Genomic DNA, 22,254 nt, shown 5'->3' with positions numbered 1-22,254 from the left:
CAGCCACAGTGGCCGGTGGACAAAAAAATTAATTTCCATCCCTGGTGTAGTAGTGTGTGTCTGTGTGTGTGTGAATGGTACCTGACCTCTTTTCCGTGAATAGTCATGGAGGTGACCCTAGTTTGCAGGTCAGGTTCAGGGGTCACCAGTGTGGCAGTGTGATCTGCAGGTCAGGTTCAGGGGTCACCCTCGTCCGGCTGACCCTGACAGCAGCATCACAGAAGAGCGTCTGCCTCTCGGGATGTCAGCAGTCTGGTGCCTGGAACTGACCCAACCTGTAATCTCTGCAGCCTGGGCTCTCCACTAGAGATAAACTTTATGTAAGTATGCCAGATATCATAGATTATTCTAATCTGGTTGGCCTCTCTCTCTCTCTCTCTCTCTCTCTCTCCCCTCTCTCTCTCTCTCTCTCTCCCCTCTCTCTCTCTCTCTCTCTCTCTCTCTCTCTCTCTCTCTCTCTCTCTCTCTCTCTCTCTCTCTCTCTCTCTCTCTCTCTCTCTGTCTCTGTCTCTGTCTCTGTCTCTGTCTCTGTCTCTCTCTGTCTCTCTGTGTCTCTGTCTTTCTGTGTGTGTGCAGGGGAGCATCATGCACATGCAGGACACACACACACATGATACCGATTCCTTCTGTAAAAAAAAACTACTCCAACTGTACTCCAATCCAAACTTGCACTGTAGACCTTGAAGTGTTTGAGCGTGTGTGTGTATGTGATAGGAACGGCTGCATGGTGCACAGTGAGGGGGGGAAGGACACATTCCAGGGCTGCCACACACACACACACACACACACACACTAGTCTCTGGTCCTGGTTACTGCAGTGCTGCTGTCTGGGTTGAGCCCAGCTCCATGGTGTTCTGAAGGGGAGGAGTGTTTCTCTCTCCCTGTCGCTCTCTTCCTCTCTCTCTCTCTCTCCCTCTCTTTCTCTGTCTCCCTCCCTCTCTCTTTGCCACCCACCCTCCCTCCCTTCTTCCTCGTCACTCTGTTCCAGTCCTCCGATAAAACAAGAACTACGCAGCATGCGTGCCTGAAGTGTGTGTGTGTGTGTGTGTGTGTGTGTGTGTGTGTGGGGAGCCGCGTTAAAGGGCTAGCGTGCCAAGTGTGTGTGAGCCAAAAGGGGAATGATACGAGTGTGTGTGTGAGCGAGCGAGAGAGAAGGGTCAGAACAGAGAACTAGCAGAGCTCAGTGGAGACCAGAACGGGCTTTGTTTCTGCTTCATCCTTCAGAGAGACCAGGGTGAGTACTAACCAGACCGCTCAAACTCCGCTTTATACATTTATGGAGAGTGTGTGTGTGTGCGTGTGTTGCAAGGTAAACTTTGACTGTGTGTTCTTTGAGCTTGTGTTGCCTGTGTGTTTACCAGTGTGGCGGGAGAGGGGATCTGCGCTACACCAGAATAGGATCGCTCTGGAAACAACACGATATTGCGACACGTTTTGATACAGATTCAATGTGTGTGTGTGTGTTTTAGCATACCACCATGTCACTCCAGTGAATGAGTGTGCTGAGGTCTCTATAAACATATCACGTAACACACCAGCAGACCTCTGGGTAGATAGTTTAGGATCATAGACCAGGGTAGGTAGTTAGGGGTTATAGACCAGGGTAGGTAGTTAGGGGTTAAAGACCAGGGTAGGTAGTTAGGGGTTATAGACCAGGGTAGGTAGTTAGGGGTTATAGACCAGGGTAGGTAGTTAGGGGTTATAGACCAGGGTAGGTAGTTAGGGGTTATAGACCAGGGTAGGTAGTTAGGGGTTAAAGACCAGGGTATCTAGTTAGGTTCCAAGCTCTCTCTTGGAAGTCGCTTTGGATAAAAGCGTCTGCTAAATGAATAAATGTTATAGACCAGGGTAGGTAGTTAGGGGTTATAGACCAGGGTAGGTAGTTAGGGGTTAAAGACCAGGGTATTTAGTTAGGGGTTATAGACCAGGGTAGGTAGTTAGGGGTTATAGACCAGGGTAGGTAGTTAGGGGTTAAAGACCAGGGTATGTAGTTAGGGGTTATAGACCAGGGTAGGTAGTTAGGGGTTATAGACCAGGGTAGGTAGTTAGGGGTTATAGACCAGGGTAGGTAGTTGGGGGTTTGGGTTATAAACTCCACCAGGGTAACTGGTCTGTGGTTATTGGGTTATTGTAGTGTAGCTCTGTGTCGATGACCAGGATGTTATGTAACATGGATCCATATATTAACTGTATTAACTCTGGAGGTGGTGGTCTTGGCAGCTAGCCAGTTGTTCTCTCTCTCTCTCACATACACACACACACACACACACACACACACACACATACGTACATGTGTCCCTAAGGTAGTTAAGTGTGTGGACCAGTCATCACTGCGTTAACTCATAGCACATGGTAACAGAACACAAAAATGATTTCACAGCTAAAACTGTATTGGACACACACACACACACACACACTGGAGCAGTGTGAAACACACACTGTTAGACACTGTTTAAAGTGCACACGGGCATACAGACAGCTTGTTCCCTCTGAGATCGCACAGTGACGCGTGTCTGACGCCATGTGAGCTGCGACATCATTAGTGTGTGTGTGTGTGTGTGTGTGTGTTTGTGTGTGTGTGTGTGTGGGGTGCGATTTTCTCTTGATATCTCGGTGGATGACTAAGCATACTGCCCGTTCCTATGGCAACATCCTTTTTTGAAAACTAGACTTTCGCCAGAGAGGTGTGTGTGTGTGTCGTAAGAAACAAGCCCCTGCACCCACACACACACACACACACACACACACACACACACACACACACACTGCATTAGCACCTGATCTGCATTGTATGAATATCATCTCTGAACTATCCCAGGGTTACCTTGTCCTCAGCTTTGCTCTGTAGACGCGTGTGTGTGTGTAGCTGAAGGTAAGCTGATCCTGGCAGCCAAACATGGATTGATACGGAGAACTCGTAATTATTCTGCTAGTTTGCTTGGTCTTGACACCATTACACTGGGTCTTTCTAGGTTTCTGTGTGAACTTCCATGAAAGCCCTTAAGATGGGTAAGGGTGTGTTTATCTCGGAAGGAACCAGGTGGAGTTGAGATTTATACGTCCGTTTACAGCTGTAAACGCTGGTAACCTGCAGTACAGGTTCACTGCTCTGTGATAAGAGGCTGGATATCTGTTGACGGAATTCTTATGAGTGGGAAAGGCACCTGATAAACATGAAGCTCTCTCTCTCTCTCTACCCCCCCCACTCTCTCTCTCTACCCCCCCCCCCTCCTCTCTCTTCTCCCCCTTTCTATCACACACACACACACACAGACATGAGCGTCCCCCATAAACACTGCTCCAGTTGGGGTTGTAGTGCTCCAGTTGGGGTTGTAGTGCTCCAGTTGGGGTTGTAGTGCTCCAGTTGGGGTTGTAGTGCTCCAGTTGGGGTTGTAGTGCTCCAGTTGGGGTTGTAGTGCTCCAGTTGGGGTTGTAGTGCTCCAGTTGGGGTTGTAGTGCTCCAGTTGGGGTTGTAGTGCTCCAGTTGGGGTTGTAGTGCTCCAGTTGGGGTTGTAGTGCTCCAGTTGGGGTTGTAGTGCTCCAGTTGGGGTTGTAGGGTTACAGCTGGATGATGTATTTATACTGAGGTTAAACAAGACCTCTACCTAAACAGCCTGTTCCAGCCTGGCCTCTGTCTGCAGTGAGGTGCCTCAGTACATATTTTAAAGGGCGATAATCACATTTGGTAACTGCCTCTGTACTTTAAAGGAGTTAGAGGGGTGAATGGGGGTGGGGGCAACTGTTAGCACCCAGCTGTTAATCCTCCAGTAATGATAATGCCTCATTCCTCAGGCGGGTGGGGGGGGGGGGGGGGGGGCTGAGAGAGAAAGGGAGGGCTTGAGACAGTATTAGAGATGTATTAATAAACAGGAGATTGAAAAAAGATCTTGGAGGGAGGGAGGACTGGCCTGGAGACAGGCACTCCACTTGCGGACATGGAGATGGAGGGAGAGAGATGGAGGGAGAGAGATGGAGGGAGAGAGAGAGATAGAGAGATGGAGGGAGAGAGAGAGATAAAAGACAGAGACTGGATGGGAAGTGAGTACTAGAGTGTAATGGAACATCATGCCTCAGGAATGGAGAGAGAGAGAGCGCGCATCTATCATGTCTCATGGATGGATGAAGGGGAGAGAAGATGGAAGAGGCCGGATTTCTGCCTTTTTGTGTCTCGTCTTTTCATCATCTCTCTCTTTCTCTCTATCTGTGTCTCTGTCTCTTTATCTCTCTCTCTCTTTATCTCTCTTTATCTCTATCTCTCTCTCTGTCTCTTTATCTCTTTTTTTTTTTTTGCTCGCCTTCTCTTTCACACTCTCCCTACTCTTGCTGCCTAACAACACCCCCTCCATCATCCCTCCATCTCCCTCCCTCCTCCATCATCCCTCCCTCCCTCTCCCTCCTCCATCATCCCTCCATCTCCCTCCATCATCCCTCCCTCCCTCTCCCTCCCTCCTCCATCATCCCTCCATCTCCTCCTCTGGTTGTTATGCTACCAGACAAGCGTGCTCTGAAACTCTGCAGGGTCTTCCCTCGCACACACACACACACACACACACGCACCCACACACACACACACACACACACACACACACAGTCCCTTTGGCCTCAGGCTGTACAGGCCTGAGATTACAGCAGACGAAACACGAGATTAGAGGAACTGGGGACAGAGAGATGGCTGAGAAGGAGAGGCTGTCAAACCTGACATGCTCTCTGTCTCTCTCTCTGTCTCTCTCTCTCTGTAGGAAGTAGGGGAGGTAGATCTCTAGGTGGGAGGTAGATCTCTAGGTGGGAGGTAGATCTCTAGGTGGGAGGTAGATCACTAGGTGGGAGGTAGATCACTAGGTGGGAGGTAGATCTCTAGGTGGGAGGTAGATCTCTAGGTGGGAGGTAGATCTCTAGGTGGGAGGTAGATCTCTAGGTGGGAGGTAGATCTCTAGGTGGGAGGTAGATCACTAGGTGGGAGGTAGATCTCTAGGTGGGAGGTAGATCTCTAGGTGGGAGGTAGATCTCTAGGTGGGAGGTAGATCTCTAGGTGGGAGGTAGATCTCTAGGTGGGAGGTAGATCTCTAGGTGGGAGGTAGATCTCTAGGTGGGAGGTAGATCTCTAGGTGGGAGGTAGATCTCTAGGTGGGAGGTAGATCTCTAGGTGGGAGGTAGATCTCTAGGTGGGAGGTAGATCTCTAGGTGAGAGCTGTTAGCAGGTATTCCAGGGAGGCTTCAGTAGAGAGCAGTCCTGGATCTCTTGCTCAGAATAGTTGGTCTCTCTTCCCCTGACCTACATCACACACGCACACACACGAGCACACACACACACGAGCATACACACACGAGCACACACACGAGCACACACACACACGAGCACACACACACACGAGCACACACACACACACACGAGCATACACACACGAGCACACACACACACGAGCACACACACACACACGAGCACACACACACACACGAGCACACACACACACGAGCATACACACACATACACACACACGAGCACAAACACACACACATACAATGCAATTGCTCCAGGTGGAACAATTTTTCAGCAAGATGCACTCACTGGTTCTTTTAAGACGGGAACAGGGTTCTGTGTGGAACATGGTTCCCTAAGGCACTTTATCGTAATACAAACATAATAAAATATAAACCCAACTTTCCAGTGTCGTTCCTCCTCAGGCACACAACCTGGTTGGAGAGAATGACTTCCCTCTCCCCCTCCCTCCCTCTCCTCCTCCCTCTCCCCCTCCCTCCCTCTCCTCCTCCCTCTCCTCCTCCCTCCCTTCCTCCTTCCCTCTCCTCCTCCCTCTCCCCCTCCCTCCCTCTCCTCCTCCCTCTCCCCCTCCCTCCCTATCTTTCTCCTCCTCCCTCCCTCTCCTCCTCCCTCCCTCTCCTCCTCCCTCCTTCCCTCTCCCCCTCCCTCTCCCCCTCCCTCCCTCTCCCCCTCCCTCCCTCCCTCTCTTCTCCTCCTCCCTGCGCTGGGTTATAATGCCATCTACTGGCGCCACAGTCTGTGAGGGCCATGTGTGGTTTGTTGTGGAAATATGGATATCATTCAGAACTGGGAACGTTCTGGTTAGAGAACATCATCTCCTGTTAGAGGTCACATGATGTGATGGTGTGGACTTCTAGTCTAAGGTTGTGCAAGTTGAGGATTGTCTAAGTCTCCAATAGGGGGCAGCAATGCACCTGTTTTCTCTCCCCTCTCTCTCCATCTCTCTTCTTCTAGTAAATAGAAAAATTGTGCAATGTAATGTGGTCAGTCTGGGCACTGGATGAATACTGACTCCTCCAAGCCTGTAATGAATTAATAAATGGGAGTTACGCAATGTCTTCCTGCATGGGCAGCAACATCTACTAACCTGTGTCAAATGTTCAGAATGAGGCTGTAATGTTGCTGCTCTGGTCGTCTTTGTTTTCCAGATGTTTCCATGGATGTCAGATAAAGGCTGGCTGAAGGACACCAGACAGCACCTGTAGAAAGCTGCTCCTCCCTTAGAGAGCCCTGACAGGGTCTCCAGGTCCTCAGCTGGGCGGCAGCTGTACGACTCACTGTGTTCCCAGCGCTTCGTGAGCATCTCTCAGCCCAGCCAACACCTCTGGTCCGGGGGGAGGAACGGCTCCACCATGAGCCTGCCGCTGCGGAGGATCTCCAGGGATACTAACGGCAACGCCTTCACCTCCTCCTCTTTCTCCTCCTCCTCTTCTCCCTCCTCCTCCTCTCCCTCCTCCCTCAGAAGCTGCTGCAGTCTCAGTGGGGCAGACAGCCCTCAAGACGTCGACATGACGGACGTCGTCACCTTGACGACAGAGGGAAACAAGATGGCCGCCGGTGTAGTCGTCAACGTTTCTCCGGACAACAAGCAAAAGGAAGCGGATGATGATGATGTGTCGGCCGGGCGGGACACGCCCTTGACGACGGAGGCTTCCGAGCCTAACGACAACTCCGTCTCCGTCTACCTGGACGCCTGGAATGACAACCTGACGCTCTCCGGCGACGACCGTTTCCACGACGATGACTCAGATGACCTGAGCAGCACCGGGCGATGTGGCTCCGACTCCAACGCCACGGAGATCCCTGCCGACGACGACGATGATGATGGTGGTGATGATGATGATGAAGAGTGTTTCGTGTCAGTGAGCTCCGACATGGTGGTGAGGAGGACCAGCCTGACCCGGACGGACTGGGAGAATCTGCCCAGCGACGGTGTCTCAATCCTGGGGGAGTTTCCCTCCACGACCCCTGCCCCTCTGCCGTGTCCCTCTGAGGGGCTGGAGGGGCAGGGATGCCCCTGCTCTGGCTCCACCACCACGGAGCTCCAGAGCCAGGAGAGCGGAGGCCCGGGTCTACCCGATGAGGAGGTGCCGGGGCTGGGCTCGGATCTGCCTCCGGATCTCCCTGTCCTCCAGCAGCCCTGCAGAGAGGAGACGGAACTTCCTGATTTGTACGACCTCTGCGTGACCCCTGAGTCGGGCTTACAGAGGTCAGAGGTCACTGAGGCCCCCCTCACCCAGGAGACGTCCCCCATCACCCCCAGGACCACTGGACACGTAGAGACCAAACCAGACGTCAGGCCAGCCGTCTCCGTGACGACCAGGCCAACCAGGGCAGAGGTCAGGAGGTTCCCCAAACAGGACCTGAGGAACATCAAATCCAAGGTCCAGTCTAGGCCCGCCCCCGCCTCACCCAAAACCACCAATCACACGCCGGGAAAACCTCCCACGGCCAATGAGAGGAAAGCACTTTCCAGGAAGGAGGACGTGAAGACGGACAGCGTCAGAAGACAGAGGCTGGCCGCGGGTCAGGTGGTCAAGGTGGCCATTCTAAGGCCTGTCCCTAAACTCAGGCCCAATCCGAACAGAGAGCCCAGAGTCTCCAACCTATCAGAGCAGAGGAGGAAGGTGGGACTAGCCAATCAGACTTGCTTCAGCTCCTCCAGCTCCCTGGGGTCTGATGCAACTGGGGAAGGACCCCAGAGGACCCCCGAAGAAGCTGTCCAGGACCTGCCTGTTCTAAATGGAGAGAAGGTGCTTCTAGAAGGTTCCACTGAGGTTCCTCAGGAGGGTTCTACTGCTGGTTCTAAAGAGAACAACAGCCACGTCACTACCAACCAGGTCACTGTGACAAAGACACCTTCAGAACCCAGAAGAGACCATGCCATGGTGAGCACAGTGTGTGTGTGTGTGTGTGAGACAGAGAGATGTAACATATTTTCAACTCATGTTGGGTAACTAGCTCTGATTGCATGTGAAGCAGCTATTAGACATGATGCTGTAGTGACAGGTGATAGAGCCGCCCAGAGCTCTGCTGTTAAGACTGACAGCCATCGGGTGTGACAGAGAAGGGGGATTAGAACTGAGAAAGGCTGCAGGAGTTGGACTGGTTCTGGTTCCTAAGAACATTACTCATTGTGTGTGTGGCACCCTATGGCTGTCACCAATCCAGTTCTACCAGGTCAGGGGGGGGGGGTAGATGGAGGAGAGGGAAGGAGGTTTAGAGTATCCCAGTGTATTTAGTACAACAACCCTGCCCAGCATATTGAAACCCGGCCCTTGGAGAGTGTGTGCTGGCATGTTTGGTCCTGGAGAGGACAAGGTGCCTGGAGTCTGACTGGGCGTGGCCTGTCTGCCTGTCTGTCTGTCTGCCTGTCTGTCTGCCTGTCTGCCTGTCTGTCTGTCTGTCTGCCTGTCTGCCTGTATGTCTGTCTGTCTGTCTGCCTGCCTGTCTGCCTGTCTGTCTGTCTGTCTGTTTGCCTGTCTGTCTGCCTGTCTGCCTGCCTGCCTGCCTGCCTGCCTGCCTGCCTGTCTGTCTGTCTGCCTGTCTGTCTGCCTGTCTGTCTGTCTGTCTGCCTGTCTGTCAGAGGAATCATTATCTGTCATTTACATGATCATTACCCTGGCCTCACGGCACGCAGGCAGACCTGCTGCTGCTGCTGTTGTTGTTGTTGTTATTGTTGTTGTTGTTATTGTTGTTGTTCAACTTCTGGGTGACAGCAGGAGTGCCGCCTAAACGCTCTGGAACGTCTTTTCATCTGGGCTTACGTAAGAGTCCAGGAGAATGCTGTCTGTGTCCTTCTGCACATGTTGCTGGTTCAGTTTCCTCACACACGCTCACCATTCCAGCGCAGACACACAAACACAAAGAAAGAAAAACTGTTCCTTTGAATTCATTCCAGAAGTCAAGAAGTGAGTGAATCACACAGGGTTAACATTTTTTCATAAGTTTCAACCTTCCTCCTTAACAAGAACACTCTTAGAATTGAGCACTGAATAGTTCTAGAACCATTAGATTCACTGCTGGAACCAGCAGTTCTAGAATCATTAGAATCACTGGTGGAACCTCCATTCTAGAACTGTTCTTTTTAAAGTTCGGATTCCAGAGTCTTTAACTCGCTCCATGTGTGCAGCGTGTTTATAGAAGGGTAGAGAAGCAAGGGGGAGGAGAGGGGGAGGAAGGGGGAGAGGAAGGGGGAGAGAGAGAAAACAGGGCTGGTCCCAGCAGCGTCTCGGGGGGAATGTAGCACAATAGCAACTTTTTTTTTTTACCTCTGGGCTTCCAGTACACTCTGGTTTCTCTTCCTCTTCCCTCCCTCCTCCTCCTCCCCCTCCGCCTGCCTGACTCCTCCCCCTCTCTCCTCCTCCCCTCCTCTCTCGTTTCCCTCCTCCACTTCTGCCTGACTGAGGCATGGCCAACACCATGGTCTCAGTGTGCAGCTCCAAGCTGGGCTCCATGGGCTGGGACACTAAACGGCAACTCTTTTTACAGAAGGTCTCCTCCAAGCTGGGCCCCTCCCAGGGCAGGGCCCGGGGCGCCTGGGGAGCGAGCTGCACCGTGGGGCCCTCTCCAGCCCCCAGCTCCACCACCATACCTCCAGGAGGAGAGGGGGGCGCCGCACCACGGCTGCCCCAGGCCGGTGCCTCGTCGGCGGGGAAGGATGGGCTAAGCATTGGGCTTGGTGGATCTCCACTTAGAGGACAACAGAGTCAGGGTAAGTACACACACTCTCACACACACACACACACTCCCTCTCTCTCTTGATTATCTAGTTTTGGGGATTTGTGGAAACTTGTCTGCTGAGTGCGAGAAGTACAAACGAGTGTGTTTTGTTTACCCAAGCAAGCCTGCGTGCGTGCGTGTGTGTGTGTGTTAAAGACCTCGTCGCTGTAGTGGCAGTAGACTCAGGAAATGAGCAAGCTAAGACTGTAGAGCTTCGAGTTAAAGAGTTTTTGCACATTCCAACACACACACACATACATTTAAGTTCATGTCTGTACACAGTACTGAATTTCTTCAGAACTGTTTTTACATACAGTAAGCAAATTGTTGAAAGACCGGCGTGTGTGCGTGCGTGTGTGCGTGCGTGTGTGTGTGTGTGCGTGTGTGTGTGTGTGTGCGTGTGTGTGTGTGTGTGCGTGTGTGTGTGTGTGTGTGTGTGTGCGTGTGTGTGTGTGTGTGTGTGTGTGTGTGTGTGTGTGTGTGTGTGTGTGTGTGTTAGGGTTTAGTTCAGACTGCAGCAGGCTTTCTCGTTCACCAGACGGTGTTTCTGTCTCAGCGCTCCGCAGTGTTGCATAACTCTCTCCCTCTATCAGATTCCCACACCTCCCTATGTACTGGAGCCCTTAAAGGCCATTTCAAATGAGACCCAGTGTCCATGTCTGCATGCAGTCATATGGCTGTGTAAGTGTGAGGGTGTAAGTGTGAGGGTGTAAGTGTGAGGGTGTGAGTGTGTAAGTGTGAGGGTGTGAGTGGGTCTGCAGCGGGTTTCAACTTCCCCCTCACGTCTCTCTCTGAGGAAGTGGCAAACACATTTCCTATCCTAGTGCTCTCTCTCTCTCTCTCTCTCTCTCTCTCTCTCTTTCTCTTTCTTTTTCCTTTTTTCCCTGAGGGGCTCCCTGCCAGTTCTGTGTGTGTGTGTGTGTGTGTGTGTGTGTGTGTGTGTGTGCGGTTAACGTAACATTGGTCATATCCTGATGTGGAGTCACTGTAGCTTCTTCCTGGTGTCTGACTGCTGTCCAGTGGCATGTCATTTAATCTGTACGTTATGTGTGTGTTCCTGTGTGTGTGTGTGTGTGTGTGTGTCTGTTTTCCAACCCATCTTTTCCATAATCACCAGGCTGCAGTGTGTGATTTAGAACAGTTAGGATTCAGCCAGGGAGATGTGTGTGTGTGTGTGTGTGTGCGTGTGTGCGTGTGTGTGTGCGTGTGTGTGTGTGTGTGTGTGTGTGTGTGTGTGCGTGCTCATGGAGTAGCTCAGATTCCTGATGGACAATAGCTTTCCTGTTTGGAGTTGGAACATACACACACACACTCACACACGCACACTCACACACTCACACACCACACTAAGCTTGAACCTGTCCTAACCCCAGCTCTCTCTGATGTCGTTGGGGCAGTGGAAGAACAGCTCCAAAAATGTCTCCTATTGAATCACCACACACACACACACACACACACACACACACACAGGCACGCACGTTTCACATACTGCTCACAGTGATGTACCTTGTTAGACAGGCCACATTAAAAGGCTGTTTTTAATATGTGCTGCTAAATCTGGCCACCAGAGGGCAGGGCAACATTCTGCTGGTGAAGGTGTACAAATATGGTTTTCTCTTCATGCAGATTAGTCTCTCTCTTTCTCTACCTTCACACACTCGCTCAGCCCCTTCACACACACACGCACGGACATACACTCATCATCTCTGTGTGAAAAGCGGAGGATGTATGTGGGATGCAAGCATGGAGAAAGAGAGAGAAACAGGGAAAGGATGTAGAACAGACAAGACGCTCTCTCCTTCCATCAGTCTCTCTCGCCCTCTCGTTTCTCGCTCGCTCTCTCTCCCCTTCGATCTTCTCTCCCCCCTCTCTCGTTCTCTCTCTCCCCCCTCTCGTTCTGTCTCTCCCCCTCTCTTGTTTTCTCTCTCCCCCTCTCGTTCTGTCTCTCCCCCTCTCGTTCTGTCTCTCCCCCTCTCTCGTTCTCCTCTCTCCCCCTCTCTCGTTCTGCCTCTCCCTCTGGTCAGTCAGATAAAGTATTTAAGGTGAATTTGATTTAATCTACTGGGCGTGGCTGTGGTGTTGGACAGCGTTGTTAGTTCCTGAAACTCGACATTAATACGAGCAAATGAGATGCTGGGCAGGGTTGTTGTACTAAATACACAGGGCTGTATCATTCAGACAGCATTGGTGTCCAGTGTTTTACTGGCATAAAGGGATGGGGGAGTACACTGTGTCAGCAATCAAGTGCCCCCCTGGTAAGACAGTGTGTGAGTCAGCTATTTCTGGGGGGCGTTACCCACAAGCCCCTGCTCCCTTCCATGGCCTTCAACCAGAACTGTGAGATCACACACACACACCCAAGCATGTCAGCCACACACACACTCTTGGGGGAAGGCCCGTCACTCTCTCTCTCTCTCTTTTGCTGTCTCTCCTATCACTCTATCCTCTCTCTTTCATCTCCTTCTATCTCTCTCGTTCTCTGTATCTCTTCTCTTTTCTCTTTCTCTCTAGTTCTCTCGTGTTCTCTCCTCCCTTTATTGTTCTGTCTCTCTCCTGCATCTCTCTCCCTCTCTCCTGCATCTCTCTCCCTCTCTCCTGCATCTCTCTCTCTCCCTCCCTCATCTCTCTCCCTCTCTCCTGCATCTCTCTCCCTCCCTGCATCTCTCTCCCTCTCCTTCATCTCTCTCTCCCTCCCTCCATCTCTCTCCATCTGTCTCCCTCTCTCCTGCATCTCTCTCCCTCTCTCCTGCATCTCTCTCTCCCTCTCTCCTCCATCTCTCTCCCTCCTCTCTCCTCCATCTCTCTCCCTCTCTCCTCCATCTATCTCCCTCTCTCCTGCATCTCTCTCCCTCTCTCCTGCATCTCTCTCCCTCTCTCTCCTCCATCTCTCTCCCTCTCTCTCCCCTCTCTCCCTCCATCTCTCTCTGTGTTTGTATTGCAGTAACTGAGCAGCAGTTGTGTGATGTCATCAACACCCTCCGTGTGACTCCTCCCCCCAGGCATCGTGAAGCCTCGCTCCACAGACCGCCCGTCCGGATTGGTCCCTCCGGGTTCCATGACCTCTAACCCCAAGCCCACAGCCAATCCAGGCTCAGCTCCCGCTCGGCGGCGGGCCTCCAAGCTGCCCGTCAAGGGATTACCCACAAGCCTCAGCAGTTCGTCGCTAGGCAGCGTCGCCAGCGAGACCAACATAGGCACGCCCCCCAGCAGAGGTGAGACCTGACCAGCAGAACATCATCTCCCTCTCTCTCTGTCTCTCTCTCTCTCCCCTCTCTCTCTCTCCCTCTCTCTGTCTCCCCTCTCTCTCTGTCTCCCTCTCTCTCTCTCTCTGTCTCCCCTCTCTCTCTGTCTCCCTCTCTCTCTGTCTCTCTCTATCTGTGTCTCTCTCTCTCTGTCTCTCTCTCTCTTTGTCATTCTCTCATCCAGTTCCCACCCGTGAAGAAAAACGTTTTTTCCACTGGTGTGGTTTTCCTGTTTCTAGTGAGCTCACTTCTCCTTCCCCACGAGCCGCTCTGTCCACACACACACATACAAACACACACACACACACACACATACAGGCAGAGAGAGAGACAGAGAGATACCATACTATACCATTCTGTGGCACAGTTACAGTTGTTTGCCCTCTCTGACTAGAGCATTAGTCACTGTTGCTCCTGGCTCTTGGAAACATCGCTGGTATTCTGCACACACACACACACACACCACACACACACACCACCACACAGACTACACACCCTACACACACAGTTGGCATGGCATTCTCATTTCCTTTCTTGGGTTCAAGGGTCACATCTGGGCAGACTTAGTGACAGACAAGCTGTGTGTGCGTGTGTGTGTGTGCGTGCGAGAGAGAGAGCATGTTTCTCTTCATCCAAGCCAACTTGAATAATGCAGTCACCTGACCTCTACTGAGACAAAACCAATACCTCCTCAATGTAGCCCTTTGTTACAGAACAGACAGGCCTTCTGTCACAGGGAGAGAGAGAGGAAGGAGAGAGAGGGAGGGAGGAGGGAGAGGATGGAGGAAGGAGAGAGAGAGAAGGATGAGGGAGAGGATGAAGGAAGGAGAGAGAAAGGGATGAGGGAGAGGATGGAGGAAGGAGAGAGAGAGAGGGATGAGGGAGAGGATGAAGGAAGGAGAGAGAAAGGGATGAGGGAGAGGATGGAGGAAGGAGAGAGAGAGAGGGATGAGGGAGAGGATGAAGGAAGGAGAGAGAAAGGGATGAGGGAGAGGATGGAGGAAGGAGAGAGAGAGAGGGATGAGGGAGAGGATAAATGAAAAGCTCATTCTGAAAGCTGAAGTAACTTTACAACATTAGATTAGGACAACAAGAGACCCTCTATCTGTCACTCTCCTTCTTCACTCTTGTCTCTCTCCCCCCCCTTCCCTCTCTCTCTCTGGTGACTCATAACAGAGCAGTAGTTTACAGTTGCCATAGGATCTGTAAGGTGACCACATGACGACTGAGACTCTGTGTTCCTATGGCGATGTGCATGCTGAATTTACAGTGAAATGTACACTCACAGTCCCCACATTTCTACTCTCACATACACACACACACTCACTCTCACACACACCAACACACACACACCAACACACACTGTCTAGAGTAATTGTCTAGTCCACCAGTCATTCCATATTAGCAACACAAACATTTCAAATTTCTCTCATGCTTAGGTAGTCTCATTAGCACACACACATGCTAACACACACACACTCACTCCTCCTCCTCCTTCTAGCCACACATTAGCACACAGACGTCAGTTCCTACAGCAGATAACTGTGTTTACACTCTTCATGACTAGTCCATGATTCCACTTACTGTCACTGAGTACCTGATGTTTACAGGAGGAATTACTCTTTAACCTCTCTCCTCTATCCTCTCTCTATCCTCTCCCCTCTCTCTCTCTCTCCTCACTCTCTCCTCTCTCCTCACTCTCTCTTCTCTCTCTCCTCTCTCCTCTCTCTCCTCTCTCTCTCTCGTCTCCTCTCTCTCTTCTCTCTCCTCACTCTCTCTTCTCTCTCTCTCCTCTCTCTCTCCTCTTCTCTCGCTCTCCTCTCTCTCTTCACTCTCTCCTCTTCCCTCTCTCCTCTCTCTCCTCACTCTCCTCTTCTCTCTCCTCTCTCTTCTCTCTCTCCTCTTCACTCTCTTCACTCTCTCCTCTCTCTCTCTTCTTCCCTCTCTCCTCTCTCTCCTCTCTCTCTCCTCTCTCTCCTCTCTCTCCTCTCTCTCTCTTCCCTCTCTCCTCTCTCTCCTCTCTCTCTCTCCTCTCTCTCCTCTCTCTCCTCTTCCCTCTCTCCTCTCTCTCCTCACTCTCTTCACTCTCTTCACTCTCTCCTCTCTCTCTCTCTTCCCTCTCTCCTCTCTCTCCTCTCTCTCTCTCCTCTCTCTCCTCTCTCTCCTCTCTCTCTCTTCCCTCTCTCCTCTCTCTCCTCTCTCTCTCCTCTCTCTCCTCTCTCTCTCTCTCCTCACTCTCTCCTCTCTCTCCTCACTCTCTCCTCTCTCTCCTCACTCTCTCTCTCCTCACTCTCTCCTCTCTCCTCTCTCTCTCTTCTCTCCCGTCCCCAGTCCCTGCCCCGGCCCCGGCCCTGTCCTCTATCCCTGGAGCTCCAGGGGTCAGCCAGGTGGAGGATCGTCCCAGCAGGAGTGCAGTTCCCCCCCTGGGCTCAGCCAGGGCCCCCGGCTCCCCTCCTCCTCACCCTCCTCTGGAGCTGCCGGCCGCGCCCCGGGCCTCAGGACCAGGGCCTTCTCTCTGCAGAGCAGGGGCTCTGCTACAGGTGACACACACACACACCAGAGAAACACACACCAGAGACACACACACCAGAGAAACACACACACAGAGACACACACACCAGAGAAACACACACTCAGAGACACACACACCAGAGAAACACACACACAGAGTCACACACACCAGAGAAACACACACACAGAGTCACACACACACCAGAGACACACACACCAGAAGACACACACACCAGAGAAACACACACACAGAGTCACACACACACCAGAGACACACACACCAGAGAAACACACACACAGAGACACACACACCAGAGAAACACACACACAGAGACACACACACCAGAGAAACACACACTCAGAGACACACACACCAGAGAAACACACACACAGAGTCACACACACCAGAGAAACACACACACAGAGTCACACACACACCAGAGGACACACACACCAGAGACACACACACCAGAGAAACACACACACAGAGTCACACACACACCAGAGACACACACACCAGAGAAACACACACACAGAGACACACACACCAGAGAAACACACACACAGAGACACACACACCAGAGAAACACACACTCAGAGACACACACACCAGAGAAACACACACACAGAGTCACACACACCAGAGAAACACACACACAGAGTCACACACACACACACACACCAGAGACACACACACACCAGAGACACACACACACAGAGTCACACACACCAGAGAAACACACACACAGAGTCACACACACACACACCAGAGACACACACACACCAGAGACACACACACCAGATACAGTGTGTGTGTGTGTGTGTGTGTGTGTGTGAACAGTCTACACATGTTCCAGTCTAGCAGGTTGTGATTGGCTGCTCCATGTCTGCAGGACTGAGGACCCCCACACTGACCAATCAGATCGCAGCTAAGAACACCCCAGAATGCCTTGCAGAGACACGGCTCCGTCAGACTCAGCCGCCCCTACCGCCTCCGCCATGGGTATGGACGTGTGTGTGTGTGTGTGTGTGTGTGTGTAGGGGTATTGGGTGGTGTGTGGTGTGTAGGGGTCTGTGTCTGTGTGTGTGTACCATCACTGCCAGGAGCAGCTGTGTGTGTGTGTGTTTGGCCTGACTGGTTCTGGTTAGCAGGTTTTCAGTAAACAAACACAACCTGACTGTAATTATTGATATAAACAGAATGGTTTCCTCTGACCCCCCCCCCCCCCTCCACACACAACACACACACACACTCTGAAATGGGATCAGCATTAGGTGTATGTTTTGTGTTCTGGAGAGATTCAGTTATTCAGTACTGAGCTACTCTGGCCGTGTGGAGGCCGCATGTGAAGCCTGGGGCTGTGGTTTATCCCTCCCCACACAGCCTGTCTCTGGTCTGGGCTTCGGCGCCTGGCTGCCCCCCCCTCTGTGGTCTCCACTGGAACTCCCACCAGGCTTGTGGTGAGCCACCAGGCCGAGACTTGCTGTCACCGTCACTGGGGCGTGACACACACACACTCACACTCACTCTCATACACACCACACACCACACACACACTCTCACACACACTCACTCTCACACACACACACACTCTCACACACACACACTCTCACACACACACACACACTCTCACACAGCCAACCAGGAGACACTGAATGTGGAACAGGAAGTGCCGATTTTCTGCATGACAGGATCGTTCCTGATTGTGTCCTGACCTGCTGTGCCTGTGGTTCAGTCTATCTGAAGGATATCCAAATCTAGCAGTCATGATGTGCAGGGAGGGGGGGGGGGGGGGGGGGGGGGGGGTGCGCTGGCTGTTTAGAGACACACTGTAGACACACAATACTGCTCATCAGTATTCTGAGCCGTGTGTGTGTGGTGTGCGTGAACATATGTTTGTTCTGTCTCTATAACTCTCTGTGTCAAACACACAGTTTTTTCCTCAAGGTCGTTTTGACGGTAGACAAAATTCAATTTGAAATACAGTTTGATATATTTTAACAAAGCAAGCCCACACAATCACACACAAAAAACCCTAACCCATGGCACCATTACCAAGTCACAATATGACAAATCAGAACATAAATTGAGTGATAAGAATGATAGTTTATAAACACACAAAGAACACAAATGAGGTTAGGAGAAAAAGAAAAAAAGGAAGAAGGAGGAGGGGGATAAATCTATACTCACTCTGACAAACCCCTCCTTTCACAACCTGTCCTCTCCCCCTCTTTTTCCCCCTCCTCCCCCCTCTCTCTCTCTTCCCCCCCTCTCTCCCCCTCCTCGTATCGACTGAGTTTATCAGGGCACCTGCCAAGAGCGAGAGATGAGAGATTAGAGAGAGGGCTGTGTGGATTTTTCTCCTTGATCTCTCAGCTGTAACCTTGATCTGACCATAATGCTGCTTCCAACCTCCTCTCTCTCTCTCTCTCTCTCTCTCTCTCTCTGTGTGTCTCTCTCTCTCTCTCTCTCTCTCTCTCTCTCTGTGTCTCTCTCTCTCTGTCTCTCACTGTGTGTATCTCTCTCCATTTCTCTGTCCTCTCTAATGCTGTCATGTCTTTGATCTCTTCATTAAATTCATTCCATTCTCCAAAGAGAGAGAGAGAGAGATGTGGTACAGTGAGAGGGTGTGAGTATCGAGGGAGGGATAGAGAGGAAGAGAAAGAGAGCAAATTGCGCCTGAGAGCCGAGAGATGATTCACACCCGCCCCACTCTGCTCTGCGCACACTCCCTCCTCCCCTCCCCTCCTCCCCCCCCTCCTCCCCTCCCCCCCCTCCTCCCCCCCCCTCCTCCCCTCCCCCTTCTCCCTCCTGTGTGTTCAGAGCTGCAGAGATGCTGAAGCAGAGCTTTGTCTACAAACACCCGCCCCTCCTGTGTGTGTGTGTCCGCTAACGGCACAACCGTCTCCGTGGTGTGGGTGTGGACCAATTCCGGAGTGTCGCTAAGGATAGTTGCACGCCCTGATTCTCTTGAGAGGAACTCTATCTTCATCATTGTTGGGGTGTTGAGACCCTCCCTCTGCCTGGATCGCTCCTTCCTACTGGCTGAGAAAGGAGAGGAAGAGGAAGAGAGGAGAGGAAGAGAGGAGAGGAAGAGAGGAGAGGAAGAGAGGAAGAGAGGAGAGGAAGAGAGGAGAGGTGGAGGTAGTACCGGAGTAGGAGGTAGAAAAACAAGGCTATTTTTGGCGCCATTTTCTCTCCGTTCCCTATTGGCTGAGGGCTCCGTTTCTGCGGCTTCGGAGACGTGTTCTACTCCGGTGTGAGGTGCTGGTTGTTTGTGAGAAACTTCTTTCCTTCCCGCTCACGGCTTCAAGGTTATTTCTTCTCTTTCACTTGGTTGGACTTTTTTTCCCTTTTGAGGAAATTCCCTTTTGTTTCTGGACTTTTTTCTCGTTGAACGCCTGAGAGTCGTTCCTGTGGGGGTTCTGCTCCCAGGAGGGTTCTCTCCTGGCTGGGGGGGGGGGGTGTCTGGTATCCAGGACTGTGTCTCTCCGGACGGTGGAGGTATCTCCAGAGAGCCAACATGCTGTGGTCTCCCAGACTCTCCCTGTCCAACTTCCACGTGAAGCTGACAGCTAAAGGATTGTTCCGGAACCTGCAGCTCCTGTCTGGATGCAAGAAGAGCACTGTGGTGTTCCATGCAGGTCCGACACACACACACACCACACACATATACACACTCGTAGATTAAACACCCCCACCCTCCTGACCACCCTCACAGCTCCACCCCTCCATCCCCCCTCCATCCTCCTCCCTCTCTTCCCACGTGGCAGCTGCCATTGTTGCCTCCTTCTCTTTTCTTAGCTGGGGGCTTTCAGCTTTGTGTAGGCCTTGACTGCTGTGTGTGTGTGTGTGTGTCCTGCACGTGTGGCTTGGTGGTGGCGTGTGTGTGTGTCCTGCACGTGTGGCTTGGTGGTGGCGTGTAGTGCGGTTGAATAGCCAGAGCCACTGGACAAGTTAACCATGTTGCCCTCGCCTGGAAGGGTACTACACTACTCACGTCTCTCACACACACGTACACAGGCTCATCTGGCATTAACTATCAGCATTTTAATGCTACTAATCTAACTCCAGACCATCTATAAAAAGTAGATATGAAACAGATTTCTGTCAAACTCTGGCATCAATTATTCTTCCTGAACTCCTGAGCTGTTATTTTGATCCGTTTTTGGGGGATTTTAGTATTAAAACATTGTGGCCTTCTGCCAGTCTCTCTTAACAGCTCGTGTTTGGCCTGGTAGCTGCTTCTGTCTTAGTCTGGAGACCTGCCTCTCCAGGGGAGGGGAATGGAGGTTAGCCAAGTATTTAGTCATCAGTGTGTCTTTGGGTGCACACCAGGATCTAGATGATGATTCCACTGCTGATAATCTAGCAAATACCCATCCAGTGTGTAGTAAGCCACAGGCTGTTCAGACTGTGGAGGGAGGGAGGGAGGGAGGGAGGGAGAGAGGGAGAGAGGGAGAGAGGGAGAGAGGGAGAGAGGGAGAGAGGGAGGGAGGGAGGGAGGGAGGGAGGGAGGGAGGGGAGGGAGGGAGGGAGGGGAGGGAGGGAGGGAGGGAGGGAGAGGGAGAGGGAGAGGGGGGAGGGGGAGAGAGAGAGAGAGAGATATGTTGGACTGATCAGAGAATTAAAAGTTGAGATCTGGCAGGATGAAATCAGGGGCTAAAATGTGCCTAATGTAGGTGAGGATGTTCTGATGTGGAGAGTAAATCTGGCCTGTTCACAAATCCCCTGAGAGGCGAGCAGAGAACAGGTTTGTTTTGATGCGAGTGACCCAGTTTTTAGAATCAGGGCAGTATTTGTGAGCAGGCATGTTTGGGGCAGCCCAAGCTGTGACAGACCAGGTCCTCAGGACCCCAGGTTTGGTCTCCACGGCTACCCTTATCAGTCTCACAGGGGAGGGGCAGGAACCCTGTCTGGCTCTTGTCTGTTTCCTGAGGTGGACATGCCTTGCTGCTGCTGTGTGTGAGTGTGTGTGTTTACTTGTGTGATGACAGGATGTTTTTGTTTCGCCCCACCGGTGTGTGTGATGTGATGTGTGTGTGTGGTGCTCTGGTTGATGTGGTCGCCAGTGTTAACAAAGGATCAAAGCAGACATGGGGGATATCCGGACTCTGGGAGGGGGATGTGTGTGTGTGTGTGTGTGTGTGTGTGGGAGGGGGATGTGGGTGTTGTGTGTGTGGGAGGGAGGGAGGGGGATGTGGGTGTGTGTGTGTGTGGGAGGGAGGGGGATGTGGGTGTGTGTGTGTGGGAGGGAGGGAGGGAGGGGGATGTGTGTGTGTGTGTGGGAGGGAGGGGGATGTGGGTGTGTGTGTGTGTTTGTGGGAGAGACGTCAGGTAATCAGCACCCTGTCTGTCCTTTAGTAATCACAGAGTGGTTAAACTTCCCCAGAGTAGGAGACACACACACCACTCACACGATCTGGGAACACACACATACTCACACACACCAGTAGGGGGCAGTGTGACAGCAGAGGACAATGTTCATCTCTACAGCTCTGTCCACTAGAATGTCCTCAGTGGTATTAGAGGAGGAGAGAAAGAGAGGGAGAGAGAGAGGAGAGGGAGAGGAGAGCTCGATGGATGGATAAACAGTCTGTGTTTCTAATTGCAGTGTGTGTGTGTGTGTGTGTGTGTGTGTGTGTGTGTGTGTGTGTGTGTGTGTGTGTGATGGTAATGCACTCCTAATGCACTCTGGGACTTTCTCGGTCTGTGCCCTGACCATCATTACACCTCCGTCCCAGAATGCACTGGGCCTGGTCACTAGGGAGGGAGGGCAGGAGAGAGAGAGACTGAAGAGAGAGAGAGGAGGTTACATTAGCATCATCTCAGAAAGGGGAGGGAGGGGCAGATGTAGAGAAGGAAAAAGGGAGGATGGAGAGGGAGTGAGAGAGAGAGAGAGGGAGCGGGAGAGAGAGGGAGCGGGAGAGAGAGGGAGGGAGGAGAGAGAGAGCGAGAGAGGTTTACTTTAGCATCATCTCAGACAGTCAAGTCGCAGGGCGTAGCTGCAGCATAGCTAGACAACAGAGTGTATGTGAGGGAGAGTGTGCATGCGAGGGGTTTATATGTTTTGTGCTTTAAGTGTGTGTGTGTCGTGGTCAAACACGTGTGTTTATTTTGTGTTCTACGTGAGCGTGTGTGTGCGTGTGTGTGGGTGTGTGTGCGTGTGTGTATGTGTGTGTGCCCACCATGCTGAACGTGGCAGCTTCCCCGTTGATCGGTCGTTGTTCTTTTGCAGTGGACAAGAGCAGCCAGCGGGGGGCGCCACCCAGATCCTCCACCCCAGCCGTCCAGACCAGCTCCCCGGCGCCGCCCGAGCCCACCCCCGCCCCCCCGGGGCCGGCCTCGCGCCCCGCCTGCACCCCCAGGCCTGGGGCTCCAGGGCAGGGGGTCGGGGAGGTGTCCCAGGGGGAGAGGAGCAGCGCTGGGCAGCAGGTCAGGAAGCTCCTGGTCCAGGGGAACCGACGCGTGGAAGCCCTGGCTGTGGTCATCCAGCACCT

General features: G+C 52.3%; 1 protein-coding gene across 1 annotated transcript in view; it reads left to right on the top strand.

Annotated features, from left to right (window-relative positions):
• Positions 1-6,278: 6,278 nt before the first annotated feature.
• The window catches only part of LOC136964519 (microtubule-associated tumor suppressor 1 homolog), a 24,291-nt gene continuing 8,315 nt past the window's right edge, over positions 6,279-22,254 (top strand). The window contains 9 exon segments of the mRNA XM_067258677.1: positions 6,279-6,302; positions 6,484-8,166; positions 9,770-9,992; positions 13,000-13,212; positions 15,574-15,719; positions 15,722-15,782; positions 16,647-16,756; positions 21,993-22,190; positions 22,193-22,254. Coding sequence (XP_067114778.1) covers positions 6,279-6,302; positions 6,484-8,166; positions 9,770-9,992; positions 13,000-13,212; positions 15,574-15,719; positions 15,722-15,782; positions 16,647-16,756; positions 21,993-22,190; positions 22,193-22,254 — 2,720 coding nt within the window.

Source organism: Osmerus mordax, chromosome 20, assembly GCF_038355195.1.
Source record: "Osmerus mordax isolate fOsmMor3 chromosome 20, fOsmMor3.pri, whole genome shotgun sequence".
In the NCBI taxonomy this organism is placed as follows: domain Eukaryota; kingdom Metazoa; phylum Chordata; class Actinopteri; order Osmeriformes; family Osmeridae; genus Osmerus; species Osmerus mordax.
This window is presented reverse-complemented; position numbering and strand designations above follow the sequence as displayed.